The 16,779-nt window shown below is 45.9% G+C and overlaps 1 protein-coding gene across 1 annotated transcript; it reads right to left on the bottom strand.

The window, feature by feature from the left end:
- Nucleotides 1–6,791: 6,791 nt before the first annotated feature.
- LOC107158059 (polyunsaturated fatty acid (12S)/(13S)-lipoxygenase, epidermal-type-like) lies at nt 6,792–13,860 on the bottom strand. The gene is given in 16 exon segments (XM_048797926.1): nt 6,792–7,239; nt 7,352–7,519; nt 7,625–7,724; nt 8,190–8,312; nt 8,413–8,582; nt 8,786–8,872; nt 9,889–10,098; nt 10,206–10,349; nt 11,150–11,301; nt 11,439–11,475; nt 11,478–11,544; nt 11,819–11,941; nt 12,015–12,096; nt 12,311–12,512; nt 12,880–13,065; nt 13,840–13,860. Coding segments are annotated over 16 exon segments (2,052 nt in total). The 3' UTR covers nt 6,792–7,059.
- Nucleotides 13,861–16,779: the final 2,919 nt, after the last annotated feature.

Below are 16,779 nucleotides of genomic sequence, written 5' to 3'. Positions count from 1 at the left end.
TAGAGATGGAAAGAGAGAAAGAGCCAGGTTTCTCTGTCCTTGGGCAGCAGGTAAGATGAACAGAGAACAGTATTAGGAGTACTTCAGGGTACCTCACCTGGATGACCATAGGTAGCAGCTTCCCATTGGGTTCCATCTTCAGCATGACTAGGGGAGCAGCCAGGTACTGCTTCTCTCTTTGGATCACATTGGTTGGAATTCCATCCAGCAAGATAAAGACAGCCTCAAACAGTGAACCATTCTGGGGAAAGGAGAAATGTATGCATGGTTAAGATTGGAAGACTGGGGCTGGGGTTGGGCTCAGTGACAGAGTGCTTGCCTAGCATGTGTGAGGCTCTGGGTTTGACCCTCAGCATCACATAAAAATAAAATAAATAAAATAAAGGTATTGTGTCCTACTACAACTAAAATAATTAATAAAAAAGATTGGAAGAATGCCCCCACAGCATCAGAACAAAGGAAAAGAAATGCAAAGATGTTCAATCTATCTTCATGCAATTATCTTACGACACTATTGAAACCTTAGTAGCAGAACTAGAGAAAGTATCAAGAATATCTAGTCCAAATCATCTCACTTTACTGTGAAGAAAGAGGCCCAGTGAGGGAAGGCTCCCTAGGAACAAACCCTTCATTGTGCAGAGGTAGTTTGGGACCATACGTGTCCAATCTACTGTGAACCACAGGCACACTAAGTTCTCCCTTTGTCCAAATATCCAGGGTCTGTTTCCCATCATATCCTTAAACACCTGCTACCTGTATTTGGCTCTCACCAGTGTCAAATGTTTTTTTCCTACATATTTTATTCTCTCTAGATCTTTCCAGCACAGTACTCTGCACCAAGGACAGCAGGTTAAGACAGCATTCCTCCCTCTGACATGCATTTGGTCTCTTAATTTAACTACATCTCTGGGCCACACTGCCAAGGATAGATCAACTGAGTATGGGAGGAAGTACCTGGAGTTCTTTTTTCAACTGGGCCCCCAGTTCCTCTGTCCCTGAGGGAAGCACCAGCCTAGAGGGCAGAGAAGTAGAGCGTCTCAACAGTATGGGGTTAGCACCATTGAGGAACAGGTAGCCAAACAGTTCATCCTCTTTCCAGTGCTGATGAACCTTCTCTGTGGGGTGGGGATGGAGAATGGGAGGAAGATATTTACCTGGATATTCCTCTCTTGCAAGTTCTAGCCCAAGAATTCAGGCATATGATCATACCCTACCCAGCCCTCATGTTTTCATCCTCAGGCCTCTCTGAGATGACGAGTTATAATTAATTCTCATCTGGCAACAAGATATGGGAGACTCTCAAGTGCAAAGGATGACTTTGGAAAAAAAAGACCTCAAGGGGTCATGAAGGCCTAGGGGAACCACTGACCAGCCAGGGCACTCTTCTGGCCCCAAAATATCTGATCAAATTCTTCCAGGCAGGTCCAGGATGTCAGCAGAGTGTAAATACGTTTGAAAACCACCTCCAGGGCCCTAGGACAGCATCAGAGGAAACAATCAACTAACCAAATCCCTCCTGATTTGGGATCCACTAGCCCCCACTCCATTCTGACCTTCTCCTTACCCTGTCTTTGCTGTCCATTCATAGTCCAGCTTCTTGCCCTCATGGAATCTCATGTCTGGGGGCAGATCATTCTCTGTGTCTGCAGCTATTTTCAGGGGTATTCATTCCTTCCAGATGCCCCAACTAGCAGATGGGAAAGAGTTGAGGAAGAAATAGGGTCAGGAATGGAGCAGGAGATAGGAAGATGTGGAACAATTAGGAGGTATAAGGGTGGGTGTTCACCGGTAGGTCTGCTGTCTTTCCTCCAGTTCTTTCTTTCTATGCTTCTGGAAGATGTCCAAGGCATTGTCTCCTGCCAGGCGAGCTAGGGAGATGATAGATCACAGCTTTGTCCAAGCTGGTGCCATTCTTGGTTTGTTCTCATCTCTATTCTTGATTGTATTACAGTATACTGTCCCCTTTTTCTTTGGCTCCTCCTCCTCTGATTTGTCTGTGACATCATTTATCTATTTTTGTTCACACCTTATTCCTGATTTTCACCAATCTCCTAAAGCAAATATCCCATGTTTACTATACTTTCTTGTTCTTTAATTCACATTCGTCTACCAGTCCCTACTCATCATTATCTCTGAATCCTCTGCTTAATCTCCTGCCATGTCCATACCTAGCCTGCATAATCACATATTAGTTTGGTACATTTAGCCAGTCCTGGCCTTTCCCTGTCCTCATCTTCCCCTCTCTCCTAAATGACATATTTCATGTTAGCTCTACTTATATACACTACCCTTCTCCACCTCCACCCTTACCTGTTCCTGATTACAAGAATTTCTGTGCATGTTACTTTCAGCCTCTTATCCTACCTGTGAGAACAAAAGGTTCCAAGAGTCTATCAGTCTCCCCATCCCATAATTTATATAAAACTAACTTGTTTCTGTTCTCACCTGTATTTAACTTCACTTGTTCTTTTTTTTAAAGGTATTTGTTAATTTTTTAAAAATTAATTAATTATTATTTTTACAGTAGAATGCGTTTTGACATATTGTATGCAAATGTGCACAACTTTTCTTTCTTTTTTTTAGAGAGAGAGAGAGAGAGAAAGAGAGAGAGAGAGAATTTTTAATATTTATTTTTTTAGTTTTCGGCGGACACAACATCTTTGTTTGTATGTGGTGCTGAGGATCGAACCAGGGCCGCACGTATGCCAGGCGAGCGCGCTACCGCTTGAGCCACATCCCCAGCCCCTTCACCCCCTTTACTTCTTCTTCAGAAGCACATATTCCATGTTTCTATTCTTACCATGTCCATATCCCTAATTGTGTCACGATGTTTTTCTCCTTTTTTCCCATGGTAACAATTTCAGCTTTTGCTGTCCTCATTCATCCCCATCTTCTGCCTTGTCTCCGCTCCCCACAGTTGAATTCCCTGTTATTCTACCCAAAACAGCTCTCCAACATCGTTGTCATTTGTTTCCATAGCTGTGTCCTGCTCTCAAGTTACTGACCACCTTTATTCCATGGGCCTCTTTACCTGTTGCTGCCCTAACATAGAGGTATCCTTTCTACTTTGCTTCTCTGTTTTCCTTCATTGCTGCATCCCACTCCCTATCCTCACCTTTTTGGAAGAGAATCTCCAGATCCTTATCCCTCTTCAGCCTCACTCGCACCATCACTTATTCTGGGTAAAACTTTGGGTCTTCATAACTTCTTCCCTTTTCCTGTCATGCATCCTGGAATCCCTGCACTCCACGTGCCTCGGGGTCTATCCTTTCTCTAAGCACCACCGACCTTACTCAGTCCTTTTCTGCTCCTCTGCCCCCAGCACTTCCTGAGGAGGACTTGCTCCCACTTCCCCAACGCTGCCGGCTCACCAGTGCCCTCGGGCAGGCTCAGGACGCCGGTGCCTTGCACCCTGCGGTAGCACGGGAACGCGGTCTCTGCGGTCTCCGCGGAGGTTCCCGGACCTTGCACGGTGATGCGATCGATCGCAGATCACAGAACCACGCGCTGTCCACCAGTGAGTGCTGTTTGCGCAGCTTCACGAACTGCAACGGCCCCAGATCCTCTGGAGTGTCCAGAACAAACTCCTCCTGTGGGGGCCAGACCCACCAGACTTAGCTGAAGGACCTGGAGAAGCCGTTCTGAGGGCAGAACGGGCCCTTCGTGGAACTTCAGTTTATCAGGGCCTCGGAAGACAGTATCACCTCCCTTCCTCCTCCGCATGACCTGTCCCAGGGGTCTCTGTTAGGCTCTATTTCAGCGCGAGCAAGCGGGGGCCCGCAGTGCATTGCAAGCAGTGACTTGAACTGACGATGGAGCATCATCCTTCACTGAGGATCGTGCTTGCAGGAGCTTCAAGGCTGACCACTGGTGGCATAGTTACACTGACTCTGGGGTCATTTGGAGATGGAGTTGGAGGCCGCCAGGACCAGGGGTCGGAGAAATGAAGAAGGGGGTTGAGCCTAATCCGGAATTAGGACTCCTAACACTACCGGCTTCTCCGGGGACCCCCTTTCTCCCTACGCTGCGGAAGTACCACCCCGGGCTGTCCTGTTGGAACTCTCCCCTAGTCTCCTACTGCTCGCCCACATCGCTCTGCAATCCTAGCCTGGCTGATGGCAGGTATCCGGGCTCCCACCCACTGACCTCGCCCCGCCTGGGTCGCAGCTGCTGCTCCAGCTCTGCCTCCCGGTGAGCCCCCACCAGCCACAGCTGCACGCGGTTATGCGACCCTGAGAAAACCCAGGCCCCAGGGGCCAAGCGGTTGCCGTAGCGGCCCATGGTACCCCCGGCCTGCTGCCTCTGTAATAGCTGTCCGTTAATAAGCCTTGGGAAAGGTCTAGGGGACCTGCTTTTGATGCGTTGCCTGAAGGACCAGTCCCCAGCTTAATAAAGTAGGGTTTTGTGTGTCCGCCCACTGTAGGATTGGGGCGTTTCAGGTACCCACCCCAGACAGGCCTGAACCTGCAATTATCCCCATGTGGAGGTGGAGGTGGCTGCTCCTCTCTGTGGACAAGAGCGACTTTGAGGAAGGTGAGGGGCCAAGGGAGGGGGCACGAAGAAGGGGAGTGGGGACAGGCTGAGTCCATCAGAGTTTCTCTCCAGGCCTCTCTTCTTCCCCTCCTGTTTTGATACTGAGTAGCACAGAGTGAGCATTTCCTGAAAGATCTTGGGTGCCAATGTCCGTTCTTTACAGCCTTACCTTGTGCCCATGTCAACTGTACCCACCTTCCTTTCTTCTACCAGATTTTGCCTCCTGAAGGGCATTGGGATTGTCCTTTTTGGTCACAGAAGGCTCCTTTTGAGGGACAATCAAGAGTTCAGGGGGAAATTATAGTCTTCACTGTAATATGATTTTATATGTTGATCCACTTAGAGAGGAGCTGATTTTAAAATTTTCATTTATTTTCTATCCTTCATACCCACCCCAAGAGAAGTCATTTTTTTTCAGTAGTCCATTTTGATTCCTTATTTCCACTCTTTCCTGTTCATAGAATTACTTATATGTTGTTTTGTATGTAAACATGGGGTAACATTAATTTTTTTTCTTGGAGCTTGCTTTTCACAGTACATGATACAAATAACAATGCATGATGGGAGAGAACTCCATGATGGAAATATTCAGATCATTAGGTAGAGATCTAATTATTGTATTCACTAACTTTTAGGATTCTCCTCTTGGTGAATCTTTATGGTGTTATTAGTAGTTATAACCATGATGAATGCTTTAAAACACGCATACATATGTGTGTATACACATACACATATTTACAGATATGTATTCTGAATACACAGAGCTTTTATATTATAGGTTCTCAAAAATGGGATTACTGAGTAATATGGCATCCACATATTTTATGCTCATATTGTAAATTTGTTTTCCAGAAAGTTTATTATATGGTATCCAAATGTCCTGAGGGGGTATGGGGGGTAGGAAAGATGGTGGAATGAGATTAACATCATTATCCTAAGTACATGTATGAAGATATGAATGGTGTGACTATGTACAACCAGAGATATGAAAAATTGTGCTCTATATGTATAATATGAATTGTAATGTATTCTGCTATTACATATAAAAATTAAAATTTTTTAAAAATGCAAAAAGTTTTTTCCTAGCATCTTTACCAACACAAGGGGTTATCACTTTTTAATTTTTACTTGGTAAAAAGTGAACAATTAGGTGGATGGAAGGGTCTGGAATTTTACATTTATAAGCTAATGAGTTCATTAATGGGTTAGCCCATTACTAGTTGGAAGAGGCTGACAAAATACCCAAGACCCCTGGTCCAGAGAAAAAGGATTGAATTATTCATTGCTTCATGTTCACATCAGCTCCCCCTGCCCGCAATTCCATGGGGTGACACAGATGGGCCTAGATGATCTGTGTTATAGGAGAGGACCACTGAGTTTGAGGGACTTACTACTTTTGTAGTAAATAGAAGCCAAGTCTGTTCTGTGTCTGGGAGAAATCACCTCATTCTCCAGGTTTCTTGCTGCAAACACAACTCTTAGACACATCCTGAATAAAGTTGACACAGGGCATTGCATTCCTGGCACAATCAAAAAAATATGCTGATTTGAAACTTGGGAAAAGGTGCCACTACCCATGTAGAATCAACAAAGGATCTTGAGTAGGGGTGATGGGAGATGTAGAAAAACACAAAGAAAACACAGAGACATTTTTAAGTAAAGATGGGGCCAGGTGGGACATTGTCCTCTGATGGAGGAATAATGACATAGCATATTCTAAGGATTGAAACCATTTAGGTCATTTAATAGCTGTTTTGCAAAATTGGAAGGAGATGACATAGGAATCTTACTTTTCTGTATGACTTGGATGTAGTGGTGCAGTTGTAAGAGATTTAAACTGTATTAAAGGAAGAGTGAGATGCCGTGAAAAGGGACAGTGGCAGAGGGATACAGGGTTGGGGAAGTCACACAGAAAATGTTACTGTAGGTGGCCCAAAGGTCATGTGATTGAGGATTTAGAGAAACCTCGAGCTAAACACCACTGTTAAAAGCCAGATCCCTCAGCCCCATGGGGCTCAGTGGGCCAAAACTTCTGTCATTTAGGTTACGGATGCTTAAGGAAAGGCTAGAAGTAAGTGTTGATTCCTGGAAGAATTTTTTTTTGTTTCAGGAAAACGCCTTTCTTTTATCCCTTGGAAACTGAATAAGAAGGCAAGAAACAAAGAAACAAAGTAAGGTATTTTCTCTCACCTTCACTTACCACATAATCAACATGACAATTTAATCAGGTCTTTTATTTATATATAGACCAGCTCTTTTGGGAAAGGGAAAGAGGTAAGAGGGATCAAAGGTTAAGGAAGCATAGAACTTGTAGACATTAAGGTAGGCAAGTACAGAGGGTCCCAGGTTTCAATGTGCAATGGGAACAACATTGTTTATTCCCCAAATTGTGTGATGGGCAGCTTCAGGCACCTTGACGACACAGCTTTTGGGGGCAGCTGTTTAGCAGAGAACATGGGCATGGAGAACAAGAGTACAAGGGTGTGTGGGGATAGTGAGCTTTGGGACTGAGGTGGGCAAGACCTCTCAGATGGTCACACTGTTTTCCACCATGCTAGGTTGAAGGTATTCATAGGGAAGGTCCAAGCCTGCATTCCGGACCTTAATCTCCCTGTCCATGACAGCCAGCTCCTCCTGGAATTGCTGCAGCACAGCCTGGGGCCCAGGGCCTGAGAAATATTTCTCCTTATGCTGCCCCAGGGCCACCTGGGGAGAGAGAGGGGAACAAGATGGCTCAGTTCCTTGGGCCTCTCAGCCAAGACTACTGCCCCTCCCTCTAGCTATCACCTCCCCCAGAACCCAGGCATCTGTTTCTAACCATGACTGGCTGACGTCTGCCAAGGAACTTGATGAATGTCTTCTGCATACGGGCCTGGTGGAGATCAGGCAGTGAGTCTACTATATCCTTCTCTGTCACAGCGTTGGAGATGGGTGGAGGCTTCCTCATGGTGCATGGGCCATTAGGGATCCAGGAGTACCAGTCTAGCTACAGGTAGAAAAGCCACTCAGAAACCCAGGTTAATGGCCCAGGCATTTAACTCCCCTCATATTCTAATCCCAGGAGTCCGTGGGGGATGATCACACAGATTACCTGTCCCAGGTGGGCCGAAGCATGCTGACCAGTGCATGTGAAGATACACATAGTAACAATGTGGCAGAGTTGATCCAGGGACTCCAAGGAGAGGGGGAACCTGGGTGAAATGAGAATGAGAGGATTTGAGACCAGGACATGAGGCAGATATTTGGACATGAGGGAAAGATATTTGGAGATACATTAAAGAATTTCCTATGGACCTGGACTCTGAATTCTATGATTCACATAAAATGTGAACTCAAATAGGATATACTTGGGATAAACCTTAGAGCTATGGGGGAAAGAGTAGAAACAAGTAAGGAAAAATATCTAAGCGAAGTCATGTATCTGATTCTGGAGAAAGTTCTTCGTGCATAAGGAGTAAAAGAGTATATGAGAGGATGATAAAGGAAAGGAACTGGGAAAATCAGGAGTGATCATTAAGGTTTCGAGATACTGTGGAAAAGTCCAGGGAATATTCTCAGGGTCCTCAAGGAAGGGTGTCTTATGATGTTGTGAGGCAGGGAAAGTTGACAGGTGGGTGGGTGTTGACACAGGTTACTGGGGAGGATCCAGGCCTTACCCCCGGTCCTGGGCACCCTGCAGTCCAGTTTCAGTGATCTCCCTGCACCAGGCCTGCAGCTCTGAATCTTGCTTCACGGCTTTATCACTCTTATAGAAGAGTCCCACCATCCCATGCACATACCTGTTCCCCATGGAAAAGGTTGTTGTGACTCAGCCAGCCAACGTAGGACCTTCTGTACCTGTGGTCCCCCTCGTTCTATCACTCTCTATATCACCCTCACCTACTGATGATTTCCCACAGCCTGAGGGCATCTTGGCCATAGAGAGAAGATTTCACATCCAGGAGCCCACGGTCAGCCAGGTCATCAGGAGGGCAGAAGGAACGATAAGTCAAACAAGCTGTGGCTCTCTGGAGAATGTCCACATGGCCTCCACTACCTGTACTCACCACCTGAGGACAAACCTAGCATTAGCCAAACCAGGTGAAAAAGCGAGGGAGATTTAGGACCAGAAGACTCTTCAGGTATGATTCAGATTAGGGAGAGGCCTTTGGTAGAGAAAGCAGATCATGGGGGAACAATGAAAGAGGGATACAAACCTTGGGATCCTTCCAACATCGAACCCTCCTCCCTCTTCATCCATCCCTTTCCATACCAGATCAAAAATTCCATATTCAGAGACAAGATTGTTCCGGGCCAGGATGTTGATCTCCATGGTATAGCGAAAGTGGGGGATCAGGAGCTAATGGTAGAGAAAAGACATGGAACGCAATCAAATAGAGCTCCCAGTGTCCATATCTTCTGGAGAGTCATGTGATGTCTCTACTTTCTCACCTCACAGTTTCTGCTCAGCCCACACCAATCAGGTTTCTTGCATCTCTGCTTCCCTGAATAGCATTTTTCAGTGATTAACCATGTTGACACACCCAGATATGCCTTCTCTTTAACCATGCGGACCTCTCAATAGCATCGGAAACATATAATCCTACCTCCCTGTTGAAACCCTGTCCTCTGACGGCCATGAGTTACACACTTTTCTTTTTTGTTTCCCCCCACCTCAGTGGCTGACCCTTCTCTTGCTACTTTTCTCACTCTACTTTTTCCTCTGAGTTTCTAAAGGTTGAAGTAACCTAGAATTATATCCTGGGTGAAATGTTCTGCTGTGGCTACAAACCACAGAGAATCTTCCCTAGTATGATGGCTTTAGAGACTTCTGTTTCCTAATAACCCTAAAATCTATATCTTCAATTTTTTCCAGGAATTCCAGGCTCACATATCCATTGCCCTCCTGACATTTTCAAATGGATGGATACCGGGATTGGAAACCTTGCAGGGTCAAAACAGAGCCCTTGCTTCTTCTCCCCATCAAGTAACATGGCTTCCTTGCTTATTTTTTCTCACTTACTTGTTCTATTACACAACACTCCAATCATTTACAACCCATGCTCCTTTCATTCCTCTCCTTTACAGATCAGACTTGAATGTCCCCATCCCTTTCTACCCTTGACAACCTCCTCAGTCCAAATGTAAACTCCTTTGTAAAACCTATTCTTACCTTCCCCACCTTATAGCAAGTGTGTGTCCTGGGTATTTCCATAGCAGACTGTGTGTGTGTGTGTGTGTGTGCGCGCGCTTGCGCGTATAAACTAAGATTGCTTCTAATATAACATGCTACAAGGTTAAACCCTGGGCCTCAAAGGCTAGGATTGTGAATTACAAACAACGATCAAATGCAGAATGACACAGATGCTGAAATACCTTGTAGATAGGATGCAGACTGGGCAGGCTCCTCATTGTGGCCACAGAAATAACCTCAGCCATCAGATGTCCCCTTAACAGATGTGACTGTAACTGGTGCAGCTGGAAATCAGAGCTACGGACCCATGTCTTGGCTAGGAGCCAGGCCATGGGAGGCTCCGAAGGCAGGAAGAGCAGAGGTGGGGGGCATCCATGTCGAGGTGGCTGGAGCTAGAGAAGGAGGGAGAATGGGAGCTAAGAACTATGTATCTAAGTCCCTAAATGGATCAATTCTAAATGGATCAATGTCTAGGAGAAAGACACCTGGGTCCTCTTACCTGGATAACCATGGGTAAGAGTCTTCCATCAGGTTGTAGCTTCAGCATAACCAAAGGGGCTGCCACATATTGTTGCTTAAAAATGATGATGTTAGGCTTGACCCCATCCAGCAGGGTATAATCAGCTTCAAACAGAAATCCAGCCTGTAGGGTCAATGTCAAGGACACAGAAAGGGGTTGGAGTCATTCTGAACCTGCCCTTCTCTCATTTCCCAAGGTGGATCCTTCCTCTATCCATCCAGGCTTTTGCTTTAAGCACCAATCACTTTCCCCAGAACCAAAGGCCCGAATGAAAGTTTTCATGACCAGTGTCTTCCACCAGACTCCAAATCCCCTGAATTGACTCTCCACCATGTGCCACACTCTCAACTATTGTCTTCCTGCTTGCTGGCTTTAGTCAAATGTGGCACAAAATATTTCCTTTATCCCCTCTTTTAAAATGTAAGTCTAGTTCTTCAAGGCTTTGGTCAGTCTTTTTGCTGTTTCTCTTTAGATCACGCTCCTCCCTGAGACTGAGGCTCAGGTCCATCTAATGAAGTAGGAAACCAGGAAGGTGGACATGGAAGAGAGGAAAGAAAAGGAGACACAGGAGGAGATTATACAGATCATGGTTCTCAAGCAGGAGTGATGCCCCCCTCCCCTCAGAACATTTGACAATGTCTAGGGATGCTTTCAGTTGTCATAACTACCAGGGCAGAGGGTGCTTCTGGCTTCTAGAAGGTAAAAGTCAAGGGTTTCTACTAGAATCCAAAAATGCACAGGACAGTCCTCTACAGCAAAGAATTATCTGGCTTATAATGTTAATCGTGTCAAAGTTGAGAAATTCTAAGTGTACATGAAAGAGATAATGGAGGTGAACATGAAAGAGATAAGGGGAGGAAGAGATGGCAGGAATGGGAGGCAAAATGGTAGGGGGATGTCTGGGGTGGTGAAAAGCACAGTACCTGAAGCTCTTTGTTCAGTTGAGTTCGTAACTCTTCCATTCCTGGAGGCCTGGCTGGGAGACTCGTAGAACGCCTCAGGAGCATGGGGTTTGCACCATTGAGGAACTGGTATCCAAAAAGGTCATCATCCTTCCAGGAATCACAGACCTGCACTGAGGACGTCAGTTGGGGACATGTTGTGAGCTCCTCATTGCACTGACATCAGTTTTCTACCCTCTATCACCCCTCTTTTGTCAGATCCCTGAGCTGGAAATATATATACAGGTTTTAGCAGGTTGTGGTAACTGACCCGCCAGGGCAGTCTTTCCACGTGGGAATATTTTTTTTTGTAATCTTCCAGTCTATGTACGCAATTTGCAAGATCCAATATCCCCTTAATGGCCAAATTCTTCAACCTGTGTAAAGAATGACATGCAAGAAGAATAAGAACAATCTCACCTTACAGCCTGGGAAGAAAGTGCCCAACCTCAATCCAGCACTCTCTTTTGAGATACCGGGGGATTGAATTCATGGTGCTTTACCACTGAGCTACATCCCAAACCTTTTTATTTTTTTGAGACAGGGTCTTGCTCAGTTGCTGAGGCTGGCCTCACACTTGTGGTTCTCCTGCCTCAGTCTTTGGAGTAATTGGATTACAGGTGTGGGCCACCACCCAGACCTGGCACTCACTCTTTTGTTAGAGAGAGGGTGAAATCCAAATCCTTATCCTCTAGAAATCGTTCATTTCTGGGAAGGTCCCTCTGCGTCTTCCCTGCTACAGGCAGGATTAACCCATCCTTCCAGGAGCCCCACCTGGAGGAAGAACATAGAGTCGGGAGTAGGTGGAGCAAGAGGTAGTAGGGATCAGAAGCTTTCTGGGACTCACCGATAAGCCTTCCTTCTGTCCTCCAGCTCCTGTTCCCTATATTTCTTAAACAGGTTCTGGGGGTCATCACTCACGGACCGGGCTGGGTAAGGGGGAAACAAAAGACAGGCGTCCTCCCTGGAACCCCCTCTCACACTCAGCCCCACGGCAGGGCCTTTCCATCAGTTCTCTTCCTGAATCCCATTCTTGCATTTCTTACCTCTGCATCTTTCTCCTCTTTTCCTTTTATATCATAGCATCCCCTATCCCGACCCCCGCTTCCTGGAGGAGTCACACCCTTTACCCAGAGCCCTCACCCGTGCCTTAGGGTAGACAGAGAATCCTGTCGTCCTGGATCCAGCTGTAGCAAGGGAAAAGGACCTCTCCTTGGTTCCCCGGGCCCTGCACCGTGATCCACTTGCAGAACCAGTCAAAATTCAACAGACTTTTGTGCTTGCGCAGCTTCACCAGCAGGAGGCGCCCAAGGTGAAAGGGGATATCGATCTCCACCTCCGTTTTCTGTGGAACAGAACATTCCACAGAGGCGGGTATGAGGTCCTTAGCGAGGACAGTGGAGTCTGGATGCTTTCGAAGAAACTTGGCTCTGTTTGTCCCTCCGGGGACACCCAGGGAGAGACCTGAAGCAGGCAGCCGTGAGGAGGAACAGCTAGCTCTGTGGGGCTCCAGCCTCCAGCCTCTAGTCGCATCTTCCCTACTCCTTCCACCCAAGCAGAGAGATACTACTCGATTTTCTCTCTTCTCACTTTCCTTTTTTTCTATCAGGCATCCAACCCTGCACCATCTCATTCCCCCCAGCTTCTGGCCTAGAGGCTCCAGAACGTGCGGGGTGCTCCTCCTCGCCCTGGCTCCCAGGCTCTGCACTCACCTTCTCTCGCAATGGCCGTAGCAGCTTCCCCAGGTCCGCCTCCCCGTGCTCACCAACTAGCCACAGCTGCACCAGGTTGGTGGAGCCCGCCAAGAGCGAGTCCCCGGTGGCGACGCGGATCACATACTTGCCCGTCTTGCCTGAACCAGGACAGGAACCTGGAAGAAAATCAGCACTTAAGAGGATCTGAGACCCAGCTCCCAAGGCACCACACCCAGAGGAAAGCCCCTATTGTGTGTGGGTTGAAAGGGCTCCTCCTCTCACCTCTCTCACTCAGACGCAGGTATCTGGTTCACTATGGTTTCTGCACCCAGGGTTTCTTCCAGCTATCTTAGAAGGTACAATGTTACCTTCATTCACTTTGCAAGCATTCCCTAACGCTCAGCCATGCAGAAGATGACAGCTAAATACTAAAATCACCCCCAACCTAATTGTGATGTGAAAAATCAATGAGAAAGCAATGGATCGTACAGAAGAGAGAGAATATCTTGAAGTGTGGGAGTATTTTTCAGTGGAAAGTGAGTAAGCCATCTTGGCAAAGATGCAGAGCTTTGTGTTGAGGTGGAATACAGGTAGTGTTGCACAGGTGAAATAGATATGTTTGTTGTCCAGATTCAGGAGCCAAGAGGGGGAGTTTGGAATTCCCCTTCAGGTTTAATCATGAAATTTCCCTTGGGTTATCCTGAAACAGGGTTTATTTGAAGCCTTCACCACAGGCTGAGCACCCTTAATGTGCCCCATGGGTATGCTCCCTTCAGAACTAATCCTTTCCCAGCCTGGGTCCCAGGATTTGGCCCTCCTCATTCTCACCCTGGCAAGTGCTGCCCGGGTACACATCTCAACTATTCCATCTTTGCATGTCCATGCCTACTCTCCCAGCCCTGAGCAATCCTGCTCATCTGGGCTTACTATTCCCCGAACTTCCTGCCCTATTGTGAGCAAAACTCCTTGAATCTATACCTTTTTGCATAAATGCTCCATTTCTGCATATTGAAATAGTCATTCAAAATAGGTAACGGAAGTGGGAATCTGAAAGTATTCAGATGTACCTTAAATATTTGTTTTAACTCTGTCATCCTAAATGTAGAGTCATTCATGAATTCTTTTCTATAGGGCCAAAGTATTTTCTTTGAGTATGGGTCCATAACAAGCTCCCTTAGTTCTTCCCTACATAAACCACATCCAGGTGTGTTTACATTTATGTAAAATGGAGCTAAAACCTAGAGGTTGTTGTGGGGAAAAACACCAAAGGCAGCATCTGTCTAGACCTTTTGCAGTTTTCCCCAAACCTTTTAACAGTTATCTTGCCTACTGCTAGTCCATAATTTGACAGTGATTTTTTTAATGGTTGCTGTTTATATGGTCATAAAGTATTCAATTTGACTTTAATAAAAAGAATACCTGTAAGTTTATATTGCTATTCCACCATTATTTCCTCTATAAGTTGCATAATAACAATAACCAATTTAACTGATGTAAAGAGTTTTGAAAGCTTACATGACTATTCTTGATAAACACAAACTTTCAACTTGTGGAGTTCAAAGTGCTGAGGTTGTCATAAATTACCCTCCTTGTTATCTGCATTTGGCATGCTGTGAGCATGCCAGGCTTTCTGGAGGGCATGTACCATGTCAATCACCTGGTAAGTTGGCTAAGTGCAGCCAAGATTTGGAAACTTCTACTGTAAAGTCTAGTTTTTCTCTGATGCCTCTCTGTTCACGCCCACATCTCCCAATACTCAAGAATCCTGGGAACATAAGTGGTCACAACCCTTCCTGCTCCCCCAGCAGCCATCTGTTAGTGACCCTCTTGTGAAGTTCACACCATTCACCACAAAACCCTCTTTCCTTCCTCCTCACAATGAGAAACTCTCCTATGCTCCCCACGGACCCCAATCTCTCACAACCTTTGACCTGCCACCGTCTTCCAGAGCCTCCATTTCTATTTGAAAAAGACCCTTCTTACACTATGGCAACATATTCCCTCCATGATTCCCTCCCTGTGAATACCCATTTTTCACATTTCAGATGCTCAGAGTCCAATCACAATTCAGAATTCATTTCTTATCACTTAAAATTCACCTGTAGTATATTGTACATACTGTGATTTATCTACTCAACCCATGAGCCATTTTCCCTTTCCTGAAGATTGTGACTAGAAAGAGAAACTGAGTTCCTGAGGATTTTCCAGGTCCTATGAGACCCAGTTCACTTTTTCTCCTTGGGTTCTATGAGACACCTAAGTGTCCTTCCAATACCCCCCCCTTTATTGCTTAAGTTAGCTTGAAATGGGTTTCTAGAACAATCAATTCTGCCATATATAAGATCAAAATTATCCTATTGGGAGTAGACTATTAGTAGTAGTATCTCAATTCAATTTGTAAGATTATTTCTCTTAAAACTCCCAACTCAGGACCAGCGGGACAACAGCATGCTGCAGCGGGCGAAATTGAGCGCTATGGAGTTCTGGCAGCATAGAGAAGCAGAGTTTCAGATCCTGTGGAGATCTGCCACCCGCGCCTCCACAGGGTATCAGACAGAGAACTGAAGGGGGGACTTAGTGGAGAAACGGCCCACGTCCATCCTCCTCACCAGACACCCTGGTGTGGAAAGAGGCGGTCACCATCTTGGAGAATCGACTTCAGCAGCTTTGGGTGGATCTCATGGCAGAGAGTTTGGCGACAGATCAGGTGTGTGACCCCCAGCCCCCCTCCACCCAGCTGGGATAACTCAAAAACTTTCTCGCCAGCTCTCTGTGGGCATGAATATCAGAGCTGAGGGAAACTGAAAAGGCACCTGACCTCCAACTCCCCCTCCCGCCAGCAACAAAAACCCGAAACCTTTCTTGCCAGCTCTCAGTGGGTGTGGCTATTAGAGGGAATCAGACAGAACAGGTTGCCAGTGTCCAACTCTCTCTTTCCATAGCCATGATGACTGGGTAACTAACAAAAATACAGAGCGCTCAGTTATTCAAGAGGGCAGGGCCCAGGGCAGTGCATGCCCAGAGTGAAGCTAGAGCTGTGGACAGGAGCCCCAGTAAGTGGGGCCTGGTGGGCAGGAGAAGTGAGGGGGCTAGAGACTGGGAGCAACCCAAAGTGATCGGGATTGGAGAGTCACTCAGCAGGGGAGGGAGAGCCACCTCACATGGATTGCTTCCTACATCCTGAGGGCAGAGACTTAGCCTGGAAAGCACAATGCTACCTACTGGAAGAGAAAAAAACAGAACTCTAAAAGTGCATTTTTTTCTCTTTCTTTTTTTCCTTTCTTTTCTTTCTTTCTTTCTTCTTTTCCTTGTACTTTTCTTTCTCCTTCTCTTCCCCTCCCAATCTCCCAAGCATTACTACTTCTATTATGTGTAATTTACTAAATGCAAATAGGTGAATGTTTCTAGGCTTTTTATAGTCCTCCTAAGTACTTAGCTACCCCCAAATACTCCAGTCTATTCTCCTGTTAATGTCTCCCTTCATTAGAGCTCTCCTCCAAAGTAGCTAAGATATACTAACCCCCAGATCCTCACATCTTTCCCCCTAAACATAAAGTCCTACAACCAAACCTCAGTTCTCTATATGCCATCAGAATCTGTATGCCTCTTAGGAAACTAATGAATTTACTTTAAATTACAATTGAACCCAACATCTCTAGACATTGTCTCCCATCACAAAGGAGAGATCTCGGAGCTATACAAAAGCAAAACAAATTTATAGGAGAAAATAATAACACAGCAGTCACACAGAGCTGGAAAGAAACATGAGCATCATGAAAAGACAAGGAAAAAAAGGAACACAAACAATGTAGGACAACTCAACAATACAGGAGTTTGTAGCCACAGCAGAGAGATTGTCAGATAAAGATTTCAAGATATATATATATATATATATATATATATATATATATATATATA

The sequence above is a fragment of the Marmota marmota genome, unplaced genomic scaffold (genome assembly GCF_001458135.2).
Source record: "Marmota marmota marmota unplaced genomic scaffold, marMar, whole genome shotgun sequence".
Classification (NCBI taxonomy): domain Eukaryota; kingdom Metazoa; phylum Chordata; class Mammalia; order Rodentia; family Sciuridae; genus Marmota; species Marmota marmota.
This window is presented reverse-complemented; position numbering and strand designations above follow the sequence as displayed.